Source organism: Salmo salar, chromosome ssa17 (assembly GCF_905237065.1).
Source record: "Salmo salar chromosome ssa17, Ssal_v3.1, whole genome shotgun sequence".
NCBI lineage: Eukaryota > Metazoa > Chordata > Actinopteri > Salmoniformes > Salmonidae > Salmo > Salmo salar.
The window spans coordinates 47,954,822-47,976,838 of NC_059458.1; the positions used below are offsets into that span (position 1 = coordinate 47,954,822).

General features: G+C 43.1%; 2 protein-coding genes across 6 annotated transcripts in view; both read left to right on the forward strand.

The window, feature by feature from the left end:
- Positions 1 to 15,171, forward strand: part of LOC106575953 (sodium- and chloride-dependent GABA transporter 2) — a 27,260-nt gene extending 12,089 nt beyond the window's left edge. The window contains exons 8-15 of the mRNA XM_014152724.2: positions 2,005 to 2,108; positions 2,245 to 2,369; positions 2,485 to 2,597; positions 2,832 to 2,969; positions 4,219 to 4,321; positions 6,097 to 6,197; positions 6,403 to 6,573; positions 14,343 to 15,171. Of these exons, the coding sequence (XP_014008199.1) occupies positions 2,005 to 2,108; positions 2,245 to 2,369; positions 2,485 to 2,597; positions 2,832 to 2,969; positions 4,219 to 4,321; positions 6,097 to 6,197; positions 6,403 to 6,573; positions 14,343 to 14,510 (1,023 nt within the window). The 3' untranslated portion in view covers positions 14,511 to 15,171. The remainder of the gene's footprint in view (positions 1 to 2,004; positions 2,109 to 2,244; positions 2,370 to 2,484; positions 2,598 to 2,831; positions 2,970 to 4,218; positions 4,322 to 6,096; positions 6,198 to 6,402; positions 6,574 to 14,342) is intronic.
- Positions 15,172 to 15,456: 285 nt separating this feature from the next.
- The window catches only part of LOC106575950 (ubiquitin carboxyl-terminal hydrolase 15), a 45,165-nt gene continuing 38,604 nt past the window's right edge, over positions 15,457 to 22,017 (forward strand). For 4 of the 5 annotated variants that reach the window (XM_014152712.2, XM_014152714.2, XM_014152713.2 and 1 more), the window contains exons 1-5: positions 15,457 to 15,590; positions 16,459 to 16,589; positions 17,193 to 17,323; positions 19,566 to 19,692; positions 21,377 to 21,522. In XM_014152712.2, the coding sequence (XP_014008187.1) occupies positions 15,502 to 15,590; positions 16,459 to 16,589; positions 17,193 to 17,323; positions 19,566 to 19,692; positions 21,377 to 21,522 (624 nt within the window). In that variant the 5' untranslated portion in view covers positions 15,457 to 15,501. Of the gene's footprint in view, positions 15,591 to 16,458; positions 16,590 to 17,192; positions 17,324 to 17,994; positions 18,465 to 19,565; positions 19,693 to 21,376; positions 21,523 to 22,017 lie in introns of those variants that run through there. The other variant, XM_014152716.2, reaches the window with a different exon arrangement.

Genomic DNA, 22,017 nt, shown 5'->3' on the forward strand with positions numbered 1-22,017 from the left:
TGTCAAAAATGTTATAAAACGATTTGCATTTTAATGAGGGAAATAAGTATTTGACCCCTCTGCAAAACCTGACTTAGTACTTGGTAGCAAAACCCTTGTTGGCAATCACAGAGGTCAGACGTTTCTTGTAGTTGGACACCAGGTTTGCACACATCTCCGGAGGGATTTTGTCCCACTCCTCTTTGCAGATCTTCTCCAAGTCATTAAGGTTTCGAGGCTGACGTTTGGCAACTCGAACCTTCAGCTCCCTCCACAGATTTTCTATGAGATTAAGGTCTGGAGACTGACTAGGCCACTCCAGGACCTTAATGTGCTGCTTCTTGAGCCACTCCTTTGTTGTGTGTTTTGGGTCATTGTCATGCTGGAATACCCATCCACGACTCATTTTCAATGCCCTGGCTGAGGGAAGGAGGTTCTCACCCAAGATTTGACGATACATGGCCCCGTCCATCGTCCCTTTGATGCGGTGAAGTTGTCCTGTCACCTTAGCAGAAAAACATCCCCAAAGCATAATGTTTCCACCTCCATGTTTGACGGTGGAGATGGTGTTCTTGGGGTCATAAGCAGCATTCCTCCTCCTCCAAACACGGCGAGTTGAGTTGATGTCAAAGAGCTCCATTTTGGTCTCATCTGACCACAACACTCACCAGTTGTCCTCTGAGTCATTCAGATGTTCATTGGCAAACTTCAGACGGGCATGTATATGTATTCTTGAGCAGGGGGACCTTGCGGGCGCTGCAGGATTTCAGTCCTTCACGGCGTAGTGTGTTACCAATTGTTTTCTTGGTGACTATGGTCCCAGCTGCCTTGAGATCATTGACAAGATCCTCCCGTGTTGTTCTGGGCTGATTCCTCACCGTTCTCATGGTCATTGCATCTCCACGAGGTGAGATCTTGCATGGAGCCCCAGGCCGAGGGATATTGACAGTTCTTTTGTGTTTCTTCCATTTGCGAATAATCGCACCAACTGTTGTCACCTTCTCACCAAGCTGCTTGGCGATGGTCTTGTAGCCCATTCCAGCCTTGTGTAGGTCTACAATCTTGTCCCTGACATCCTTGGAGAGCTCTTTGGTCTTGGCCATGGTGGAGAGTTTGGAATCTGATTGATTGATTGCTTCTGTGGACAGGTGTCTTTTATACAGGTAACAAGCTGAGATTAGGAGCACTCCCTTTAAGAGTGTGCTCCTAATCTCAGCTCGTTACCTGTATAAAAGACACCTGGGAGCCAGAAATCTTTCTGATTGAGAGGGGGTCAAATACTTATTTCCCTCATTAAAATGCAAATCAATTTATAACATTTCTGACGTGTTTTTCTGGATATTTTTGTTGTTGTTCTGTCTCTCACTGTTCAAATAAACCTACCATTAAAATTATAGACTGATCATTTTTTGTCAGTGGGCAAACGTACAAAATCAGCAGGGGATCAAATACTTTTTTCCCCCACTGTATAGATATATATAAAATGGTGGCCCTCAGTCAGGAAACCTGCCAAAACAAAAACGGGTCACTCCATTACTTTTTACAAGGAGGCTTGTATTTGCACAGTTTTATTCAAATCAAATGTTATTGGTCACATACACATGGTTAGCAGATGTTAATGCTAGTGTAGCGAAGTGCTTGTGCTTCTAGTTCCAACAGTGCAGTAATATCTAACAAATAATCTAACAATTCCCAACAACTACCTAATACACACAAATCTAACAATTTCCCAAGAACTACCTAATACACACACATCTAAATGGATGAGTGAGAATAAGTACATATAAATATATGGATGAGCGATAGTGGAGCTGCATAGGCAAGGTACTGTATTTTATACCATCTACTGCATATGATATGAGTAATGTAACATTGCAAACATTATTAAAGTGGCATCATTATTCATGAGCTTGGTTATGATCCAATACCATCCCTAGATGACACACCTTTGCCTTTATTAGTCAATTTTCTCCTACAGTAGTTGCTTGACTGGCCTCTGTGCCCTCACCTCTCTCTGTATGACAGGTATGGATGGATGCAGGCACCCAGATCTTCTTCTCCTATGCCATCTGTCTAGGCTCCCTCATAGCATTGGGGAGTTACAACAAGTACAACAACAACTGCTACAAGTACGCTAAAGATGCATTAAACACTCTTACCAAACACACACACTATGGTAATTATTGGTTCTGTTTTTATTATTCCCTTATAAGAGGAAAACAAACTCCCCTTAAATCTTCATGTCTTTGGTATCTTGTTTTGCAGAGACTGCCTGGCCCTGTGCTTCCTGAACAGTGGGACAAGCTTTGTGGCAGGCTTTGCCATCTTCTCCATCCTGGGTTTCATGGCTTATGAACAGGATGTCCCCATCTCAGCGGTAGCAGAGTCTGGTAAGTGTCTTTTAATGTGACCTAGTTGTTATTTAAGATCATTTCAATAATTTGTTCAAATGCAGGTATAATGTTATTTTGTATTATATATGATTCCCTGTTCTCTCTTCATTAGGTCCTGGTCTGGCCTTCATTGCGTATCCTCGTGCTGTGGCCATGATGCCGTTTTCTTCACTATGGGCCGTCTTCTTCTTTATCATGATCATCCTGCTAGGGTTGGACAGTCAAGTAAGGCCTCCGAAGTAATTTACAATGTTTATGAACGTACTGTCAAGAAAATTGGCCCGGTTAAGGATAAAACGGACCACTTCTGTACAACGAGAACTGAGAGGAGATCCAAGAGCATCATTATCTATGTAACCAAACATACCTAGCCTAACATGATATCAGAGATGCTTACTATTTGTTACCAAACATGCCTAGAACTGAGATGTGTTAAAATACCTCTCCCTTTCTCTCCAGTTTGTGTGTGTAGAGAGCTTGACAACAGCCATGGTGGACATGTATCCCGAGGTGTTTCGTCGTAAGAACCGCAGGGAGCTCTTTCTGGCTTTTGTGGCCTTCATCTCCTTCCTCATGGGCCTGGTCATGCTGATGGAGGTAGGCATCACATCTGGAATTAACCCTCATGGGTTAGTTAGGGGGAGACATGTGCCTGGGGACTGGGTTGGGGATAAACCCTCAAGGCCTATTTCATTGTGTTCTTTAGCTGTAATATGCAGACAGACAGACATAAAGTCTAACTTACCAGGTGGCTGGTCAAGATTGCGTTCAAAGCAAACAAAACAAATATATACTCTGATTTGTTTTATCACCTAGGACTTTTTCATTTTGAGGACAGAAACCCTTGAGTGATTAACAGCCTCATCACTGTGGTTCAGGACAGTTGTACAATACATGACCAGGGGCCTCCTGAGTGTCGCAGCGGTCTAAGGCACTGCATCGCAGTGTTGAGACGTCACTACTACCTGGGGGTTCGATCCCAGGCTGTGTCACAGCTGGCTGTGACCGGGAGTCCCATAGGGCGGCGCACAATTGGCTCAGCGTTGTCCGAGTTAGGGGAGGGTTTTCCTTCGCTCATCGCGCTCTAGTGACTCCTTGTGGCGTGCCGGGCGCCTGCAAGTTGACTTCGGTTGTCAGTTGAGCGTTTCCTCCGACATGTTGATGCGGCTGGCTTCCAGGTTAAGTAAGCAGGTGTTATGAAGCAGCGCGGTTAGAGCGTTGGGCCAGTAACCGAAAGGTTGCTGGATCGAATCCCCGAGCTGACAAGGTAAAAATCTGTTGTTTTGCCCCTGAACAAGGCAGTTAACTCACTGTTCCCCGGTAGGCTGTAATTGTAAATAAGAATTTGTTCTTAACTGACTTGCCTAGTTAAATAAAGGTTAAACAAAAAATTTCAAGCGAGGCTTAGCAGGTCATGTTTCAGAGGACGCATGACTCGACCTTCGCCTCTCCAGAGCCCGTTGGGGAGTTGCAGCGATGAGACAAGATCGTAACTACCAATTGGATATCGTGAAAAAGGGGGTTAAAAATTAGTTTAAAAAAAGTATGTGGACACCTGCTCGTCGAACATCTCATTCCAAAATCATGGCATTAATACGGAGTTGGTCCCCATTTGATGCTATAACAGAAGGCTTTCCAATAGATGTTGGAACATTGCTGCGGGGACTTGCTTCCATTAAGCCACGAGCATTAGTGAAGTCGGGCACTGATATTGGGCGATTAGGCCTGTCTCGCCATCAGCGTTCCAATTCATTCTGATGGGGTTTAGGTCAGGGGTCTGTGCAGGCCAGACAAGTTCTTCCACACCGATCTCGAGTGTTTTTGAGTTGTTTTCTTGTCTCTTCAGGGTGGGTTATATGTATTCCAGCTGATGGACTACTATGCTGCTAGTGGCATGTGTCTTCTCTTCATGGCCATCTTTGAGACAGTCTCCATCGCATGGGTCTATGGTAAGTTAGAATACAATTCTACAACAACAACAAAATATCTGATGGAACCGTTCAAAAGATAGTTACACCATATCAATCCCACAAAGACAGAACTGTCACTGGTTTATTCCAGAATACAGTGCATTCGGGAAAGTATTCAGACCCCTTCACTTTTTCCACATTTTGTTACGTTACAGCCTTATTCGAAAATTGATTAAATGTTGTTTTTTTTTCATGAATCTACTCACAAAACCCCATAATGACAAAACAGGATTTGAGACATTTTTTCTCATTTATAAAAAAAAAACAATAAATATCTTATTTACAAAAGTGTTCAGACCCTTTGCTATGAGAGCTCAGGTGCACCCTGTTTCCATTGGACATGATTTGGAAAGGCACACACCTGTCTATATAAGGTACAACAGTTGACTGTGCATGTCAGAGCAAAAACCAAGCCATGAGGTCAAAGCAATTGTCCGTAGAGTTCTGAGACAAGATTGCGTCAAGGCACAGATCTGGGGAAGGGTACTAAAACATTTCTGCAGCATTGAAGGTCCCCAACAACAGTGGCATCCATCATTCCTAACTGGAGGAAGTTTGTAACTACCAAGACTCTTCCTAGAGCTGGCTGCCTGGCCAAACTGAGCAATTGGGGGAGAAGGGCCTTGGTAAGGGAGGTGACCAAGAACCCAATGGTCACTGACAGAGCTCCAGAGTTCCTCTGTGGAGATGGGAGAACCTTCCAGAAGGACAACCATCTCTGCAGCACTCCACTAATCAGGCCTTTATGGTAGAGTGGCCCGACGGAAGCCACTCCTCTGTAAAAGGCACATGACAACCTGCTTGGAGTTTGCCAAAAGGCACCTAAATGACTTTCGGACCATGAGAAACAAGATTCGTCAATCTGACAAAACCAAGATTGAACTCTTTGGCCTGAATGCCAAGCGTAGCATCTGGAAGAAACCTGGCACCATCCCTACGGTGAACTATGGTGGTGGCAGCATCATGCTGTCAGGATGTTTTTCAGTGGCAGGGACTGGAAGAGACTAGTCAGGATCCAAGCAAAGATGAACGGCTCAAAGTACAGACAGTTTTCATTACTAATCTTTCTCCAGATTGCTCAGGATCTCAGACTGGGGGAAGGTTCACTTTCCAACAGGACAACGACCCTAAGCACACAGCTAAGACAACGCAGGAGTGGCTTCGGGACAAGTCTCTAAATGTCCTTGAGTGGCACAGTCAGAGCCAGGACTTGAACCAGATCGAACATCTTTGGAGAGACCTGAAAATAAGTGTGCAGTGACGCTCCCCATCCAACCTGACAGAGCTTGAGAGGATCTGCAGGGAGGAATGGGAGAAACTCCCCAAATACAGGTATGCGAAGCTGGTCGCATCATACCCAGAAGACTCAAGGCTGTAATCGCTGCCGAAGGTGCTTCAACAAAGTACTGAGTAAAGGGTCTGAATTCTTATGGAAATGTGATATGTGCTTTTTTTTATTTAAAAAAAAAAAAATAATAATTGAACTTAGCCAACATTTCAAAAAACCTGTTTTTGCTTTGTCATTCTATGGATTGATTAGAGAGAAAAAAAGGATTTAATCAATTTTAGAATAAGGCTGTAATGTAACAAAATGTGAGTCAAGGGGTCTGAATACTTTCCGAATGCACTGTATATTCCTCACCTTTGATAGTACTGTTCAGAGACTGCTTCATTGTCTCAGTTGTTGACATTTGTGTCCACAGCTCTTATGACCAAACCCAGCATGGTTAGCCTGTCTCTGTATGTTGTTCCAGGTGTCGACCGCTTCTATGATAACATCGAAGACATGATTGGCTACCGTCCAGGACCTTACATTAAATACTGCTGGCTGTATGTCACCCCAGCCACATGTGTTGTGAGTAACCTACAAACCCATGTAAACTCTCATATACAGTATAAAATGTCATTAGTTATGGTTAGGGAAAGGATTTTTTTCCTGACCAGGAAAAACTCTGGGCCCTAGACAGATCCCATGATATGGAAAAACACCAGTTAGTTGTAAATGTTGACGGCCCCAGTCAAGGCCCACTTCTAAATCAAATACTTGTTTTTTTCTCTAGGCCACCTTTGCGTTCTCCCTCATCAAGTACACCCCTCTGAAGTACAACAATGAGTATGTGTACCCCTGGTGGGGCTATGTGATAGGCTGGCTCCTGGCTCTTGCCTCCATGGTCTGCATCCCTTTCTGGATTATCTACAAACTCTCCACCACAGAAGGAACGTTCAGAGAGGTGAATTTAGATTCCTTTGCTTACCTGCACATTTCCTCTTGACACAACATACACTACATGGTCAAAAGTATGTGGACACCTGCTCGTCGAACATCTCATTCCAAAATCATGAACATTAATATGGAGTTGGTTCCCCCTTTGTTGCTATAACAGCCTCCACTCTTCTGGGAAGGCTTTCTACTAGATGTTGAAACATTGCTGCGGGGACTTGCTTGCATTTAGTCACGAGCATTAGTGAGGTCGGGCACTGATTTTGGGCGATTAGGCCTGGCTCGCAGTTGGCATTCCGAATTCATCCCAAAGGTGTCCGATGTGGTTGAGGTCAGGGCTCTGTGCAGGCCTGTCAAGTTCTTCTACCGATCTCAACAAAGGTTTTTTTTATTTGGCATTTTTTATGATTATACAGATAATACAGAACAGTTAGAGTGCAGAACTCACATGGGTCCCCTACCAAATCAAATCAAACCCACCCCAAACCCCCCCGTGTTCTAACAGAGCCCCACCCCAAAACCAGACTTAAAGCAGGCTTGATATACAATGAGTAATCTAATCAAATAGGTAAAAAAAAAATACTAAGATATTATTTAACAAAGTTAGAGTAAAAATAATCATACAAATTCTAATTTGGGTTGGTTTAAGGAGTTGTGAAATTAACTGGGTTCATGTCTTCTACAAAGGATAGGAAAGATTGCCAGATATTATAAAGTATAATTGCAGATCCCCTAACGGAGTAGTGTATTTTCTCTAGCTTGAGATGTTGCATAACTTCCTTTATCCAATAATTAAAAGTAGGAGGAAACCGATCCTTCCACTTAAATAGTATGAGACGTCTAGCTAGAAGAGTAGTACATGCCAGCATGTTGCCCATAGAACTGTTGAGGGGCCTCCTGTGGTGCCACTCTGAATAATGCAATAAAGGCAGAAGGTTATATAGGTGTCTCCAGTATCTTAGAAAATGTCTCAAATTGATATCCAGAAATCTGTCAATTTCGGGCATGTCCAAAACATGTGTAATAAAGTAGCAGGAGCCTGCTTACATCGGTCACAAGTGGAATCTATTTCTGGTCTAATCTCGGATAGTATTGCCTTTGACCAATGCACCCGATTTAACTATTTTAAATTGAATTACAGCATGTCTTCGACATATAGATATGTATTCTCTGGAGCAGATATTCCCAAACTGGGGTACGTGCAATGCCGTCAGGGGTACACCAAATAAAAATATGATTCACATTTAAAAATATATATATAATAATTTTTCCCTGAATTCTCTCCATGTTCATCATTTTTGTGTAGAGATTAATTTATTAGATTTTCAGCTTGTCGAGTTGAAATAAGATCACTCTGCCTGAGGTGTCAAATGTTGTTTTAGTAGATCTGCGGAGGAATAGTGTGAATATTCCATATCCAAATCCAACATTTTATTTTGTAAGATCCCCTAGGTGTTGAATATTGCACTTTAATCTAATAGCAGTAGAGAGTTAAGCCGCCAAGGGCGACAATTAGGCTGTGTATTTGGTATAAGTAGTTTCATAGTAAGAGGAGAACGATCCGAATGACTATAGCTTGGTTATCACACTCCGTGATAAGTAGGATAAATCTCTTTTCTAGGGAAAAGTAGTCTATACGTGATAATCTTATGAACTGGTGAGAAAGAAGAATAATCCCTAGCTGTGGGATTGTGTCAACGTCACGCATCAGATATGCCATATGTCTTAAGAAATAGCTGAATTGTGTATACTGTCTTTTTTGATGAAAATTATACCTTAGGAGAGCTACAATCCAGATTGGGCGTAAGTACACAATTCATATCACCGCTTATTATTAGTTTCCACTTCACAATAACAGCACTTACAGTTGACCGGGCAGCTCGAACTGACTTGTTGGAAAGGTGGCATCCTATGATGGTGCCACGTTGAAAGTCACTGAGCTCTTAAGTAATGCCATTCTACTGGCAATGTTTGTCTATGGAGATTGCATGGCTGTGTGCTCGAATTTCTACACCTGTCAGCAACGGGTGTGGCTGAAATAGCCGAATCCACTAATTTGAAGTGGTGTCCACATACTTTTGCGCGTGTGTGTGTTTTCTACATTGTAGAATAATAGTGAAGACTTCAGAACTATGAAATAACACAAATGGAATCATGTAGCTTCCCTGTGGCTCAGTTGGTAGAGCATGGTGTTTGCAACGCCCGGGTTGTGGGTTCGATTCCCACAGGGGGCCAGTACGGATGGGAATTATTTTTAATGAAATGTATGCATTCACTACTGTAAGTCGCTCTGGATAAAATGTAAATGTAGTAACCAAAAAAGTGTTAAACAAATAAAAATATATTTTATATTTGAGATTCTTCAAAGTAGCCACCCTTTGCCTTGATGACAGCTTTGCACACTCTTGGCATTCTCTCAACCAGCTTCATGAGGTAATCACCTGGAATGCATTTCAATTAACAGGTGTGCCTTCTTAAAAGTTAATTTTGACCCAATCAGTTGTGTTGTGACAAGGTAGGAGTGCTATACAGGAGATTGCCCTATTTGGTAAAAGACCAAGAACATATTATTGCAAGAACAGCTCAAATAAGCAAAGAGAAACGACAGTCCATCATTACTTTAAGACATGAAGGTCAGTTAGTCCGGATAATTTAAAGAACTTTGAAAGTTTCAGTCGCAAAAACCATCAAGCACTATATCCTCTCTGCTGCAGAGGATACGTTCATTAGAGTTAACTGCACCTCAGATTGCAGCCCAAATAAAATGCTTCACAGAGTTCAAGTAACAGACACATCTCAACATCAACTGTTCAGAGGAGACTGCGTGAATCAGGCTTTTGTGGTCGAATTGCTGCAAAGAAACCACTACCAAAGGACACCAATAATAAGAAGAGACTTGCTTGGGCCAAGAAACACGAGCATTAGACTGGTGGAACATTGGACATTAGACTGGTGGAAATCTGTCCTTTGTTCTGGAGTCCAAATTTGAGATTTTTGGTTCCAACCGCTATGTCTTTGTGAGACGCAGAGTAGGTAAACGGATGATCTCCGCATGTGTGGTTCCTACCGTGAAGCATGGAGATGGTGTGGGGGTGCTTTGCTGGTGAAACTGTCAGTGATTTTATTTAGAATTCAAGGCACACTTAACCAGCATGGCTACCACAGCATTCTGCAAAAATACATCATCCCATCTGGTTTGCACTTCATTTGTTTTTCAACCTGACAATGACCCAACACACCTCCAGGCTGTGTAAGGGCTATTTGACCAAGCGGGAGAGTGATGGAGTGCTGCCTCAGATGACCTAGACTCCACAATCACCCGACCTCAACATAATTGAGATGGTTTGGGATGAGTTGGACCGCAGAGGGAAGGAAAAGCAGCCAACAAGTGCTCAGCATATGTGGGAACTCCTGTAGACTGTTGGAAAAGCATTCCTCATGAAGCTGGTTGAGAGAATTCCAAGAGTGTGCAAAGCTGTCAACAAGGCAAAGGGTGGCTACTTTGACGAATATAAAATATATTTGGATTTGTTTAACACTTTATTTGGTTACTACATGATTCCATGTGTTATTTCATAGTTTTGATGACTTCACTATTATTCTACAATGTAGAAAATAGTAGAAATAAAGCGAAACCCTTGAATGAGTAGGTGTGTCCTAACCTTTCTGGTACTGTGTGTGTGTGGTGTAGGTTTTGTGATTAATGGAGGGGAAGGACATGTAACAGAATATAATATCAGAGAAACATTGTATACCAAAAGCATTTTTTTCTGTCAACTGAATCTGAAATCATTGTTGTTATTAATGTTTGGTTGGATGCGTTATTGTATGTGCCTAAATTCTGCTGTTTGTAAATTAGACATTAATATAATACACATTATTAATATTAGTTGTCTTTCCATTATTTGTTTCGACATCTCACTGGGATTCACCAGAATCTCCTAAATAGCTCAATGGACCATTCATACACTTCTGTCAAAGACAGAAGAGCCACTCGCCTGACTTGATCTGTTATCCTGTTTAACTATTCACAGGTGTGGCGTTAAGGTTACATCGCTAAGCACTGAATTATCAGCTCGCGTCTTTGGTGTTGGGTGACTACCAAAAGGAAAGCTTTCCGATTTAGGGTTAGACTTTGCTTCACTGATTTTCTTCCTACGTCTCCAGTTGTAGCTAGCGTCACAAAGCTAGCTGCGGAGGCTTAGTTGCAAGGCTTAGCTAAACTGGCTAGCTCGCCGCAAGGCTTTTCTACTAGGAAGGGTAGAATTACTAGTTTGCTCTCTCGCCGGAGTTGACTAGAAATTGCTTATTTGTCAAGAGCCATGCTTTTGTTTGTCGTAAGACCAACATAGCGCTAACTAGCTAGGTAACTAGCCCACGTAGCGAATGCTAGCTATGTTCACGTTGCTTCTTTGAGTTTATTTACAAAAAGGTCTGTGTCTTCAACACGTTCTGTACGGGCGTTGAATGTTATGTTCCTACTACTGGTTTATCAGGCCAATTTGAGTTGGAGATGCACAATCTCATCGATTGGCAAGCCTAACCCAGACCCGTGGGATGAGATCTGTGTTGTCACAGACCTCAACCTCCGAGCCTTCAGGGGTGCCATTCAAGGCTTCAGCTGTGAAATGAGCCTTGCCGTGGTAGATGAGAGATTTGTGGCTCAACCTGTCCAGCCTGTTATACAAGGAGAAAGCTGGTTTCCTTTACGCTCCTGAAGGAACTGTTTGCCGGCTGTCACGTCCATGCGGCAGAACTTTGAAAGGAGGAAGGCAAAGCCTTCAACTTCTCTGCCCGTAGACCCGGGAATCGTGGCTACCGGCAATGCCTCTCTGTTCCACAGGGGGCGCTCTGTCACTTTCAAGACGTGCCTCCGAGTGCTGGGGTTGATAGCGTCCACCATCTCAGTAGTACCTCTTGGCCTACTTAGCATGAGAGACTTCCAGCGCTGGGTGTTTGCCCAACGTCTGTGTACGATTGAATAGACTTCCATACATCTCTCGGCTCTCCATCACTGGAAGAGCCCCTCGATCCTCATTCCTGGCACTCCCCTAACTGTAATGGCAACGAGGGAAGTGGTGACATCACTCACGGGCTGGGGCACAGTTCACGGGGGAAATGTAATAAACATAGTAAGGACCCCACTTCACAAATTGCTCACAGAAATTACCTTTATCTGCTGGTGGTGTTTCTTTCACTGAAACACTTTCTACCCTCCCTTTTGGAATTGTCACGTTTTGATCAGAAGGGACAATACGACTGTAGTCGGGTAGCACTCACCCTATGTGCTTACACAGATTATTCATCTGGATTATTCTGTGGAGCAGAGCACACCTACTGTCCTGACGCACAACTCATGTCCCGGGTGTACTGAACATATGAGTGGACTTATCGTCCAGAGGGAATCCCCATCTAAGGGACTGGAGACTCTTTCCCCAGGTGGTGAGACAGATCTGGGTGAAATATGGTCAAGCGTCTGTAGAGCTCTTTGTTGCAAGAACACACGCACACTTTTCTTCCCCTCAGCTTCATACTCCCCACTCTGGCCAGAGTGAGGGAAGGCGGCTTATCCCTCATCTTGGTAGCCCCGCCATGGCTAGGCAATACAACGAGCCTTGTCAACTCCCGTTACGCAGGGATCTGCTGACCCAAGCGAAAATAAGATTTTCCACCCTCACCCGGATCCATGGCCCTCTGAAGTTAAATCTGGATGTGACAGGCTTGCCTCTTGTCATTGATGATTCCACATGCTCACTGTATGGAAATAAGTGGTGGATTTTTGAGAAGTGGTGTGACCAAAAACAGATTGGTTCCAATGCTCTGTATCCTAGGTGTTATGCTTCTTGCAGGATCTTTTGGACTGAGGGAAGGCTTTCTCAACTCTTAAGGTCTTTCTAGCTGCTATCTAGGCCTGTCAAATAGGCTTCCACAAAAACACAGTGGGAAAACATCCCGTCATGATGTTTCTTTTAAGGGGGCCTGTCGCTTACGTACAGTTCCCAAGCCTTTATCCCTGTCATGTAATGTGTCTATTGTGCTTGAGACTGTTTCACAGCAGCCTTTTGAGCCATTGGAAAGCATGGAGATTAAATAGCGCTAGCTATTTAAATAGTCTGGGTGGCCATTTGATTCAGCAGTCTTATAGCTTGGGGGTAGAAGCTGTTAAGTAGCCTTTTGGACCTAGACTTGGCGCTCCGGTACCGTTTGCCGTGCGATAGCAAAGAGAACAGTCTATGACTTGGGTGACTGGAGTCTTTGACACATTTTTGGGCCTTCCTCTGACACCGCCTGTTATATAGGTCCTGGATGGCAGGAAGCTTGGCCCCAGGGATGTATTGGGCTGTACGCACTACCCTCTGTAGCGCTTTATGGTCAGATACCGAGCAGTTTCCATACCAGGTGGTGATGCAAATGGTCAGGATGCTCTCGATAGTGCAGCTGTAGAACTTTTTGAGGATCTGGGGAACCATGCCAAATCGTTTGTCTTCCAAGGGGGAAAAGGTGTTATCGTGCCCTCTTCATGACTGTCTTGGTGTGTTTGGACCATGATAGTTTGTTGGGGATGTGGACACCAAGGAACTTGAAACTCTCGACCCGCTCCACTTCAACCCCGTCGATGTAAATGGGGGCCTGTTCGGCCCTCCTTTTCCTGTAGTCCACAATCATCTCCTTTGTCTTGCTCACATTGAGGGAGAGGTTGTTGGCCTGGCACCAGACTGATTAGGTCTCTGACCTCCCTATAGGCTGTCTCATTGTTTTCAGTGATCAGGCCTACCACCGTTGAGTCATCAGCAAACGTAATGATGGTGTTGGAGACGTGCTTGGCCACGCAGTCATGGGTGAACAGGGAGTACAGGAGGGGACTAAGCACCCACCCCTGAGGGGAACCGGTTTGAGGATCAGCGTTGCAGATGTGTTGATGCCTACTCTTACCACCTGGGGCGGCCCGTCAGGAAGTCCAAGATCCAGTTGTAGAGGCGGGTGTTTAGTCCCAGGGTCCTTAGCTTAGTAATGAGCTTTGTGAGCACTATGGTGTTGATTGCTGAGCTGTGTTGGACTATAATAGCAAAGGGTTACAGCCTCTGGAGGGCCTAAGAGCTCACTCCACCAGAGGTATGGCCACCTCTTGGGAACTGTTCAAGGGCATCTCCTTGCAGGAGATTTGTGATGTGGCTTTTTGGGCATCCCCTCATACTTTTGAGGTTCTTCCGACAAGATGTCACTGCGCCTTCATTGGTGCATACTGTCCTCGGTGACGGGCCTCTGAGGGTTGATATTGAGACTGCATGGCTTCAGAGAGCATGTGCGATACGGGAGTTGGCCATATCCCACAGTGAGACGTCGAAAACAAATAATTGAAAGATAACTTAAGTTTACTTGTGTAACCCCAGTTCTCTAATATTATGAGAGTGACATCTCACCACATTCCCCTAGTTGCAAGCGTGTGAGGAAGTTTGTTTCGTTCAAGAGTGATCAGAGGGCAGGCGAGTGACTCTAGTATGAGGGGAGGAGGAGTGCCCTCATTCACCACGCGACCTGTCTGTGTCCAACACTTGTGTATAATTGGTCCTTCGAGCTACTTATTCTGGTGAACCCCACAGTTAGATGTCTCACCCATATTATCAGAGAACCAGGGTTAAGCAAGTAACCTTAAGTTTCTCAGTCCAGTGTTTTTATGGCCATTGTTTCATTCCTCTTTGATACACAACATTACTAACGTTATTATCTCAATCTACTCAGTCCATTATTCTTTATAAATATTTCAAATCTTCTCTGCAGCGCATTCACATCCTCCTCCAGCCCTCTAACGACCTACCCAAAACCAAGAGGGAACAGGAGAGAATGCTGGCCACCTTTGACCCCAAGGGCGAGGGAGGCATGGAGCCAGTAGGGGTAGCAGTCAAAGATGGCTACCTCCCAGTGGGGGTGAAGGACTCAAACTGCTAATAAGACCCCAGTGACACCATTGGAGTGACTAATTCAGCTTAGTCATTTTGAGAAATTAACTGAAATTCCAATTCAAGATAAAGTGTATCAGGCAGCCCGATAAGCAATGAGAGAAAGGAACAATTTTGCTCTTTTACACAACCAATGTGCTTTCAGGTATAAAACAAGTCAACTGTTCAATTACAAAAGCTTCTTTCTCATTGTTCAATGGACACTGATCTCCACATGTATTTTATTGTTGGTCTATTGCCAAGTGATAGATTGTTGTTAGGCCTACTATATTGTATTCCATGTATTAAAGGAATCATCTCACAGGGCACAATGCCAATTCAACGTCTTCCACGTTGGTTAAACGTAATTTCATTGAAATTACATGGAAACAACATTGATTCAACCACTGTGTGCCCAGTGGGAAGGGTAAAGGAAGCTGTACATTACAAATGAGATGAATAACTGTTGTTGTTAGAATGTGGATCATTGCTAAACAAGGATGTATTGTGTCATCTTGGTCAATTTAACAAGAGCTAACAACGGTTGGGCTAATAGAAAACGTGTACAATATTTTAATGATTGATTTCCTGTGTAACATGACTACAAAAGCCTGTACAAAATAAATATGAATATGTATGTTTTGAAATAAACAAAATGTGTAGTATCAGTATATTCTATGCTATTATTATGATCCTTGTGACATCACTCTTCACTAGGGAAGGCTTTACAATCCATTCACATTATTGTTCTAGTCTATTCAAGTCTTTTCCTGTCTTTCTTGGACCAAGTTCTATTCTAGGTATAGATCTTTTATAAATCAGAGCAAGAATGATCTAGCAATATTCAGGGCACATGCTGTGAACCACTAGAAGTCGCGCTATCCACGCTGACTACTAGGCACAGTTCCAGTTCGGGTTGATGATTGGCTGAAAAGGGCTGTCTTACGCCCGTGTGAGACGCTTCTCTATCCCACCATGCAGCGGGTGATGTTCAAGGAAAGATGGCGGAAGGAGGAGCGGCTGATCTGGATACCCAGAGAGGAGAAGTCGCAGCACTGCTGAAAACACAGCTACGAAAGGGAGATACTTGGTAAGAGTTTGCAGATAACTTTTTAAAGGTCTTAGGAAGGTTCTGGCTGATCTTATCGTGGCTGTCAAAGTGCTAAAGCAGCGGAGAGCGGGTGTGACAGGCCGTGTTGACAGTTACCTTGCCAGTTAACGTTAGCTATCAAGCCAATCAGCTTCTGTCAGCTAAAGCTAGCCAGCTGGTTCGCTACAGTCCACAGTTTTTAGTGACGAAGTTATTTGCCAACATGGGATTGTCTAGACACATAGGCACGTTACCAACGTAGCTAGTAAAATACATGTATTTTCCCAATGATTTCAGTTTCATGATCTTGCGATTCAAAGCTGGCTAGCTTGATTTCAAGTGGTTTGCCCGTGACGTGAGCTCATCTGACAAGTCAGGGAGGAGTCATGAAAAGCAACTGTCAAAATTACTTGGCTTGCCAACTAACACACTCTCAAACGTGCCAGTATCAAACAGTTAGCTGCTGACATAATTGATATTTAGTGACAATCAAGTGTCCCGTCTAGCTCACACTGTTAGCAAGCATCTGTTTTATGGTAATTGTAACATTCTTTACATTGTTTAACGTTACTCCAAATGAATGTCAATGAAAGTAATTTTTTTAAACTAATAACAGATCAGCTGCTGGTCATTCTGAAATGACCCCTTTGTCTCGAGTTCTCTCTAATTAACAAAGATCAACAATGAGAAACACAGACTTTTGTAACTTTCTCTCAGCTCTGCTGGTTAGTGGGTACCCTGCCTGTGCTTTGGAGCTACACACTTTATTTTTGTTATTTATTTATTTTTACAGATACCATCTGTTACCCCAAACTCATTAGGTCTAGCGTGATCTCAAATCTAAATAAACAGTGCTCTTTCTACATAGGTACCTAGTGGACAGCCACTGGTTCAAACAGTGGAAGAAATATGTGGGCTTTGACAGCTGGGACAAATATCAGATGGGAGACCAGAATGTCTACCCTGGGCCAGTGGACAACTCGGGGCTCCTTACAAGTGGTAAGATGCACCACACTTAGACCTCCTTGAGCAATATTTATTGTCCATCTCTGGAGGGATTAGTGGAAATAGTGATTTCATAACATGCTCTTTTACTCATCCCCAGTGTGTCCAGATGAACCCACCACTGTTTTGCGCAGTACAGGATGTTTAGAGTGAAAAACATGATGCATCTTACCTGATATAGCAAACTAAAGGCTGTTATATGTGCAATTTCTATAGGCTAAGTATGACAGAAAACATAGCTCTATAATATACTCTAAACATCATTGAAAATGGTTAAGGGTAGCCTTACTCTGGTCTATAGAAAGCTCTCTGTTGCTTTGTTTTATTGTATGAGAAACTGCCGTTATGAGTAGACTACCACCATTGAAGCTGTCCCAATTGAACAACCCCATTATAACCCTAGCCATACATTGTCCTAAAATGTTTCCCTTTAGTAAACCCTCTTTCGCCACACAACCTGGGTCATATTCATTATGGCAAACAAACAAAAATGTATGTTTGTTATTGGCCAGGTTCAGGTAGTCCTTCCGTGTCAGTCCATTTTCTATTGTTTGTTGCCTAATGAACATGACCCGGTTCTCTCGCTCTCTCGAGTAGATGGGGATGTTCTGGCCATCAAGGAGCACCTCATTGATGAGCTGGACTACATCCTGATCCCAACAGAAGGCTGGAATAAGCTAGTGAGCTGGTATCCACTGATGGAGGGACAAGAGCCTATCTCACGCAAGGTAAGGATGGGTGATGTTATTAGTGGCTAATTATGGCTGGTGTGGTCCAATATCATTGTTTTTAAATGGTCAAATAAATAAAATAATGTAGACCTACTGTATGGGTATAAGAGCTGATTGGGTACAGTGTACGTAGCACTAGTGCCTCAGCGGTAGCCAGATGAAAGAGAAGCTCAGTCAGAGCACAAGGCTCAGGTACTTTATGTGAAGTGGTGAATAGTATGAGATAAGATAATATGGTCAGTACACAGTTACATTTCAATGGTTGCCGTTTGGCCTGTTTGTTGATAACCTACTTGTAGCTGAAGAGGTTATTGTGGTTTGAGGAGTAATTGAGAAGTTTCCATTTGTGTCAATCTTGGATGTAGGGTTGGATTGATCAATATACTTCAGCACAGGTCAGATTGGGACGATTTGTGAAAAAGGATACCAGGATAACTTTGATTTCTAGATCGATATTTAGTCCCTCCCAGCTAGTAACTGAATCTCAAGCATAAGTTATCTCAATGTTTAGGCTATGTCCCTCACCGTCTTCTTCAAGAGAAACGCAGCTGGACTGGTTTTGATACAATTTAGCTACCGGTATTCCAAATATGCTAGCTATAATTTGTAATACATGGACCGAAACTAACATTCTGTGTAAGGACTTGATTGGTTTTTAAACCTGAAGTGGTCCCGAGTACAGACGCTTACTGATTCAATGTTGTCCTCAGAAGATCAGATTTTCTAATGGAAGTAGGCTACATTGATATTATTTAGTTGCTTTTTTTTATTCAGTGTGCTTTTGGTTTAACTCTGACAACTGACTACAGTATAAGCCATTAACTCACTTAAGGATTGTGTTCCTGGAAACACCAAAGGGGTTATGATAACGTAGGGTTATTTCTAACGGCTAACTGCCAGCCGGGCCTACTGTACTTCCGTGAGCCCAGACATGGCTTTCTGCATTTTCAAATCTAGCCAGTCATGGCATCATGGCTGCTGCAGTGCTTTATTTTTCTCCCCCCATCGATCCTCCCCTTTTTGCCATGTATGTTGCGGGGGGTATCGAGTGGCCCTGGCCATTTCTATTTTCAGAGAGTGCTCTGGATGACTGAAACACCGCAACATGGAGCGAGCTACGAGACACAACATGCAGGAGGTTTTCTTTCTTTCTCACTTTTGGGGGTTCTTTTACCGTGTTGTCAGACTGTTGGAATTGATTTTCCGGGTTCTCCTATTGCGGTTCCACTCAGCTTCAACGTAGAGAACCTGTCACCTGGGGAGTGATTCTAGAGTGTCCTTGTTTTTTCAAATAGTGGAATGCTGCCTGAGGTCAAACAGAGAGAGCGACAGAGGCTTTTTAAGAGCGAAGGAAGAGCGAACAAGGGAGAGGGAGCCTAAGCAGAAAGAGAGGGGGCGGGGTGGATCGGGGTTGGTTCTTAGCATAGCTGTTTTCGAACTTTGACTGTTCTGTCAGTTTGTTACTATGAGACTTGCCTTTTATCTCTGCGTTGTGTGGAACACATGGCTGGGCATTCATTTTATAAGGAGGACGGTGGGTGATGTCTGGTGGGTGAATCTGACCCATGCCTACAGCTGATCTCATTGCCTGGGGTTAGGGCGGGTCTGTACCCTATGGTGTGGGGCCAGCCACCAGCGGAGGGGCTGTGTGAAATGAATAGGAATGGACCCTTCAGCTGTGTCTACACTCTGGGGCTATATTAAGAGTCTCCGTGACACGCTCCCATCAAGGGAGTTAGAAAGTGTAGCCTATAGTTTATACACTTACAATGCTTTCAGTCTATAGATAGTCCTATTAACTGGGTAGCCAAATTCTTAGTTTGTTTCTGTTTCTACTGCCATATGCTGTGTTCTATATTTCTTGTTTCCTTGGTGAAGTTGGTGATTGCTTCTCTGTTCAATGTTGAAGAGTTTTAGCAAGTTCCAACTTGTACTCAATCAGCAATGCAAATCTTGCCCATATTGGAGCAATGTCATGATGAGTTTGATTAGCAAAACATATTTTACTTTCCTTCATATGCCATGTACAACAAATGATTTGAACAAAATTAACAATGTAATGAGTTTAATTGCCAAAATTATAACCGATTGATAACTATTTTCTTCTCATGCCATCTGTCATGTAAGAACTTTAACATTGTCGAGTGTTTTAATTTGAAAAACAAACATATTTGTTAATGAGTTCTTCTTTTGCCATCTGTCATGATGTAAGACACCCTCTATTGACATATTTCGACAGGTGGTAGAACAGGGTATGTTTGTTAAGCACTGCAAGGTGGAGGTGTACCTCACAGAACTGAAGCTGTGTGAAGACCGCAACATGGACAACGTGGTCACCAGACGCTTCAGCAAAGCAGACACGATAGGTAGGCAGACACTGTTATTCTCCCTAACAGAATGAATGGTGCAGATAGTATCTTTATTTTGAAAAAACACTAGTCTCTTTTCTCATGGATTATTTCCACCTGTTTTCTACCCCGTTTAATTATTTTTTTTTTACCTTTATTTAACTAGCCAAGTCAGTTAAGAACAAATTCTTATTTACAATGACGGCAAAACCCGGATGACGCTGGGCCAATTGTGCGCCGCCCTATGGGACTCCCAATCACGGCCGGTTGTGATACAGCCTGGAATCGAACCAGGGACTGTAGTGACGCCTCAAGCACTGAAATGCAGTGCCTTAGACCGCTGCGCCACTCATGAGCCCCTGCCATTATAATATAATAGTATTATAAGTATTAGCCTACACTTTTATCTACAGTGACTTATAGTCATGCGTGCATGTATGGGTAGTCCTGGGAATCGAACCCAAGCTCTACCAAGTGCCGTGCTCTACCAACTGAGCTATAGAGTACCATTATATTGGTGTAACCCTAGTAAGCATTGGTATGACCATTATATTCATTGTACAGTTAACCTGACAAATGTAGCAACTGGCCACTTCTCTCAGCCAGCGAATGAATGAATCGATAATTCCCATCCATTAGCCACCAGTCATAGTGATTGTACAGGAGAAATTGTCTTCTACCTGACAGAGAATTAATAACTAATATATTTGCTTCCACTCATTTTCTACCTGATATTAGGATTGTATATTTATATCCTGACATGTTCTATAGTTCTTAATTTGACTTGTTGATTGTATACTTTGGTTCCCGTGCACCATTGCTCTTAGTTATTTCACTGATAATACAAACATCTCTTAAGTTTATGAAAATCAGATGCATTGCCAATCCTTTTAATGGTCAATTTAAACAGTGAAATCACAGGGGAAGGTCACTGATATCTGTTTGTCAACCTCTTATGAACACTGACTTTGCTTTTGACTACTGTAAAATTATGCACTCACAAAATAACTACCAAAACTCTGCTCCCTAAAGCACACACAAGTAATCAGCAATTACATGGGCAGGTAGTGTTACTATAAAGTAATGAATTAATCTGGTGCCAATTTATCAGAGCATGAGAGATTTATACACCCAATTATTCTCTGCCCTTAGTATGCAGGTGCATGTGTGTACTTTTTTTCAATTTGTCACCTACACTGCGTGTACAAAACATTAGGAATACCTACTCTTTCCATGACAGACTGACCAGGTGAATCCAGATGAAAGTTATGATCCTTTATTGATGTTAAATCCACTTCAATCTGTGTAGATGAAGGGGAGGAGACTGGTTACAGAAGGATTTTTAAGCCTCGAGACGTTTGAGACATGGATTGTTTGTCTGCCATTCAGAGGGTGAATGGGCAAGACAAAAGATATGTGCTTTTGAACGGGCTATGGTAGTAGGTGCCAGGTGCACCGGTTTGTGTCAAGAACTGCAATGCTGCTTGGTTTTTCACGCTCAACAGTTTCCTATGAGTATCAAGAATGGTCCACCACCCAAAGGACATTCAGCCAACTTGACACAACTGTGGGAAGCGTTGGAGTCTACATGTGCCAGCATCCCTGTAGAATGCTCCTTATGTGTTCCTTATGTTTTGTATACTCAATGTATGTGGCATGTTGCTTATTTGTTACCTTTGTTCTATAACCTCCTGTGATGCAGACACCATTGAGAAGGAGATGCGTAAACTGTTCAGTATCCCAGACGAGAAAGAGACCAGGTTGTGGAACAAGTACATGAGCAACACGTTCGAGCCTCTGAACAAACCGGACAGCACTATACAGGACGCAGGACTCTACCAAGGACAGGTATGAAATAACCCTTGGATACAAGGCTATTTATACATTGTCTCTTCTTCCTGTCATCGCACCAGTTATATAGGATCTAGATTATTCCACACCATGCAAACTGACAAGGAAATTCTCTATGCTCTTGTTACTAGGAATGGCGCCGGACGGGATGGCTGCCGTTTTACAGGCGCCTAACAATTGTGCTATTTTGTGTTTTTTCGCATTTTGTAACTTATTTTTTTACATAATGTTGATGCTACCGTCTCTTATGACCGAAAAGAGCTTTTGGATATCAGAACAGCGAATACTTACTGGACAAAGATTTTTTTTCTTTAATGAGGATATCATTTTTCTCTCAGACAAGGCCGAAATCCCTGTCATTCGCCTGAAGAAAAGGAAATTCAGGTGGAGGTGATCAGGGTGCCTTGTGAAAATTCGTCAGCGAGTAGGTAACCTGCCTCTGCCATCAGTTCTATTAGCCAACATGCCATCACTGTAGAATAAACTGGATAA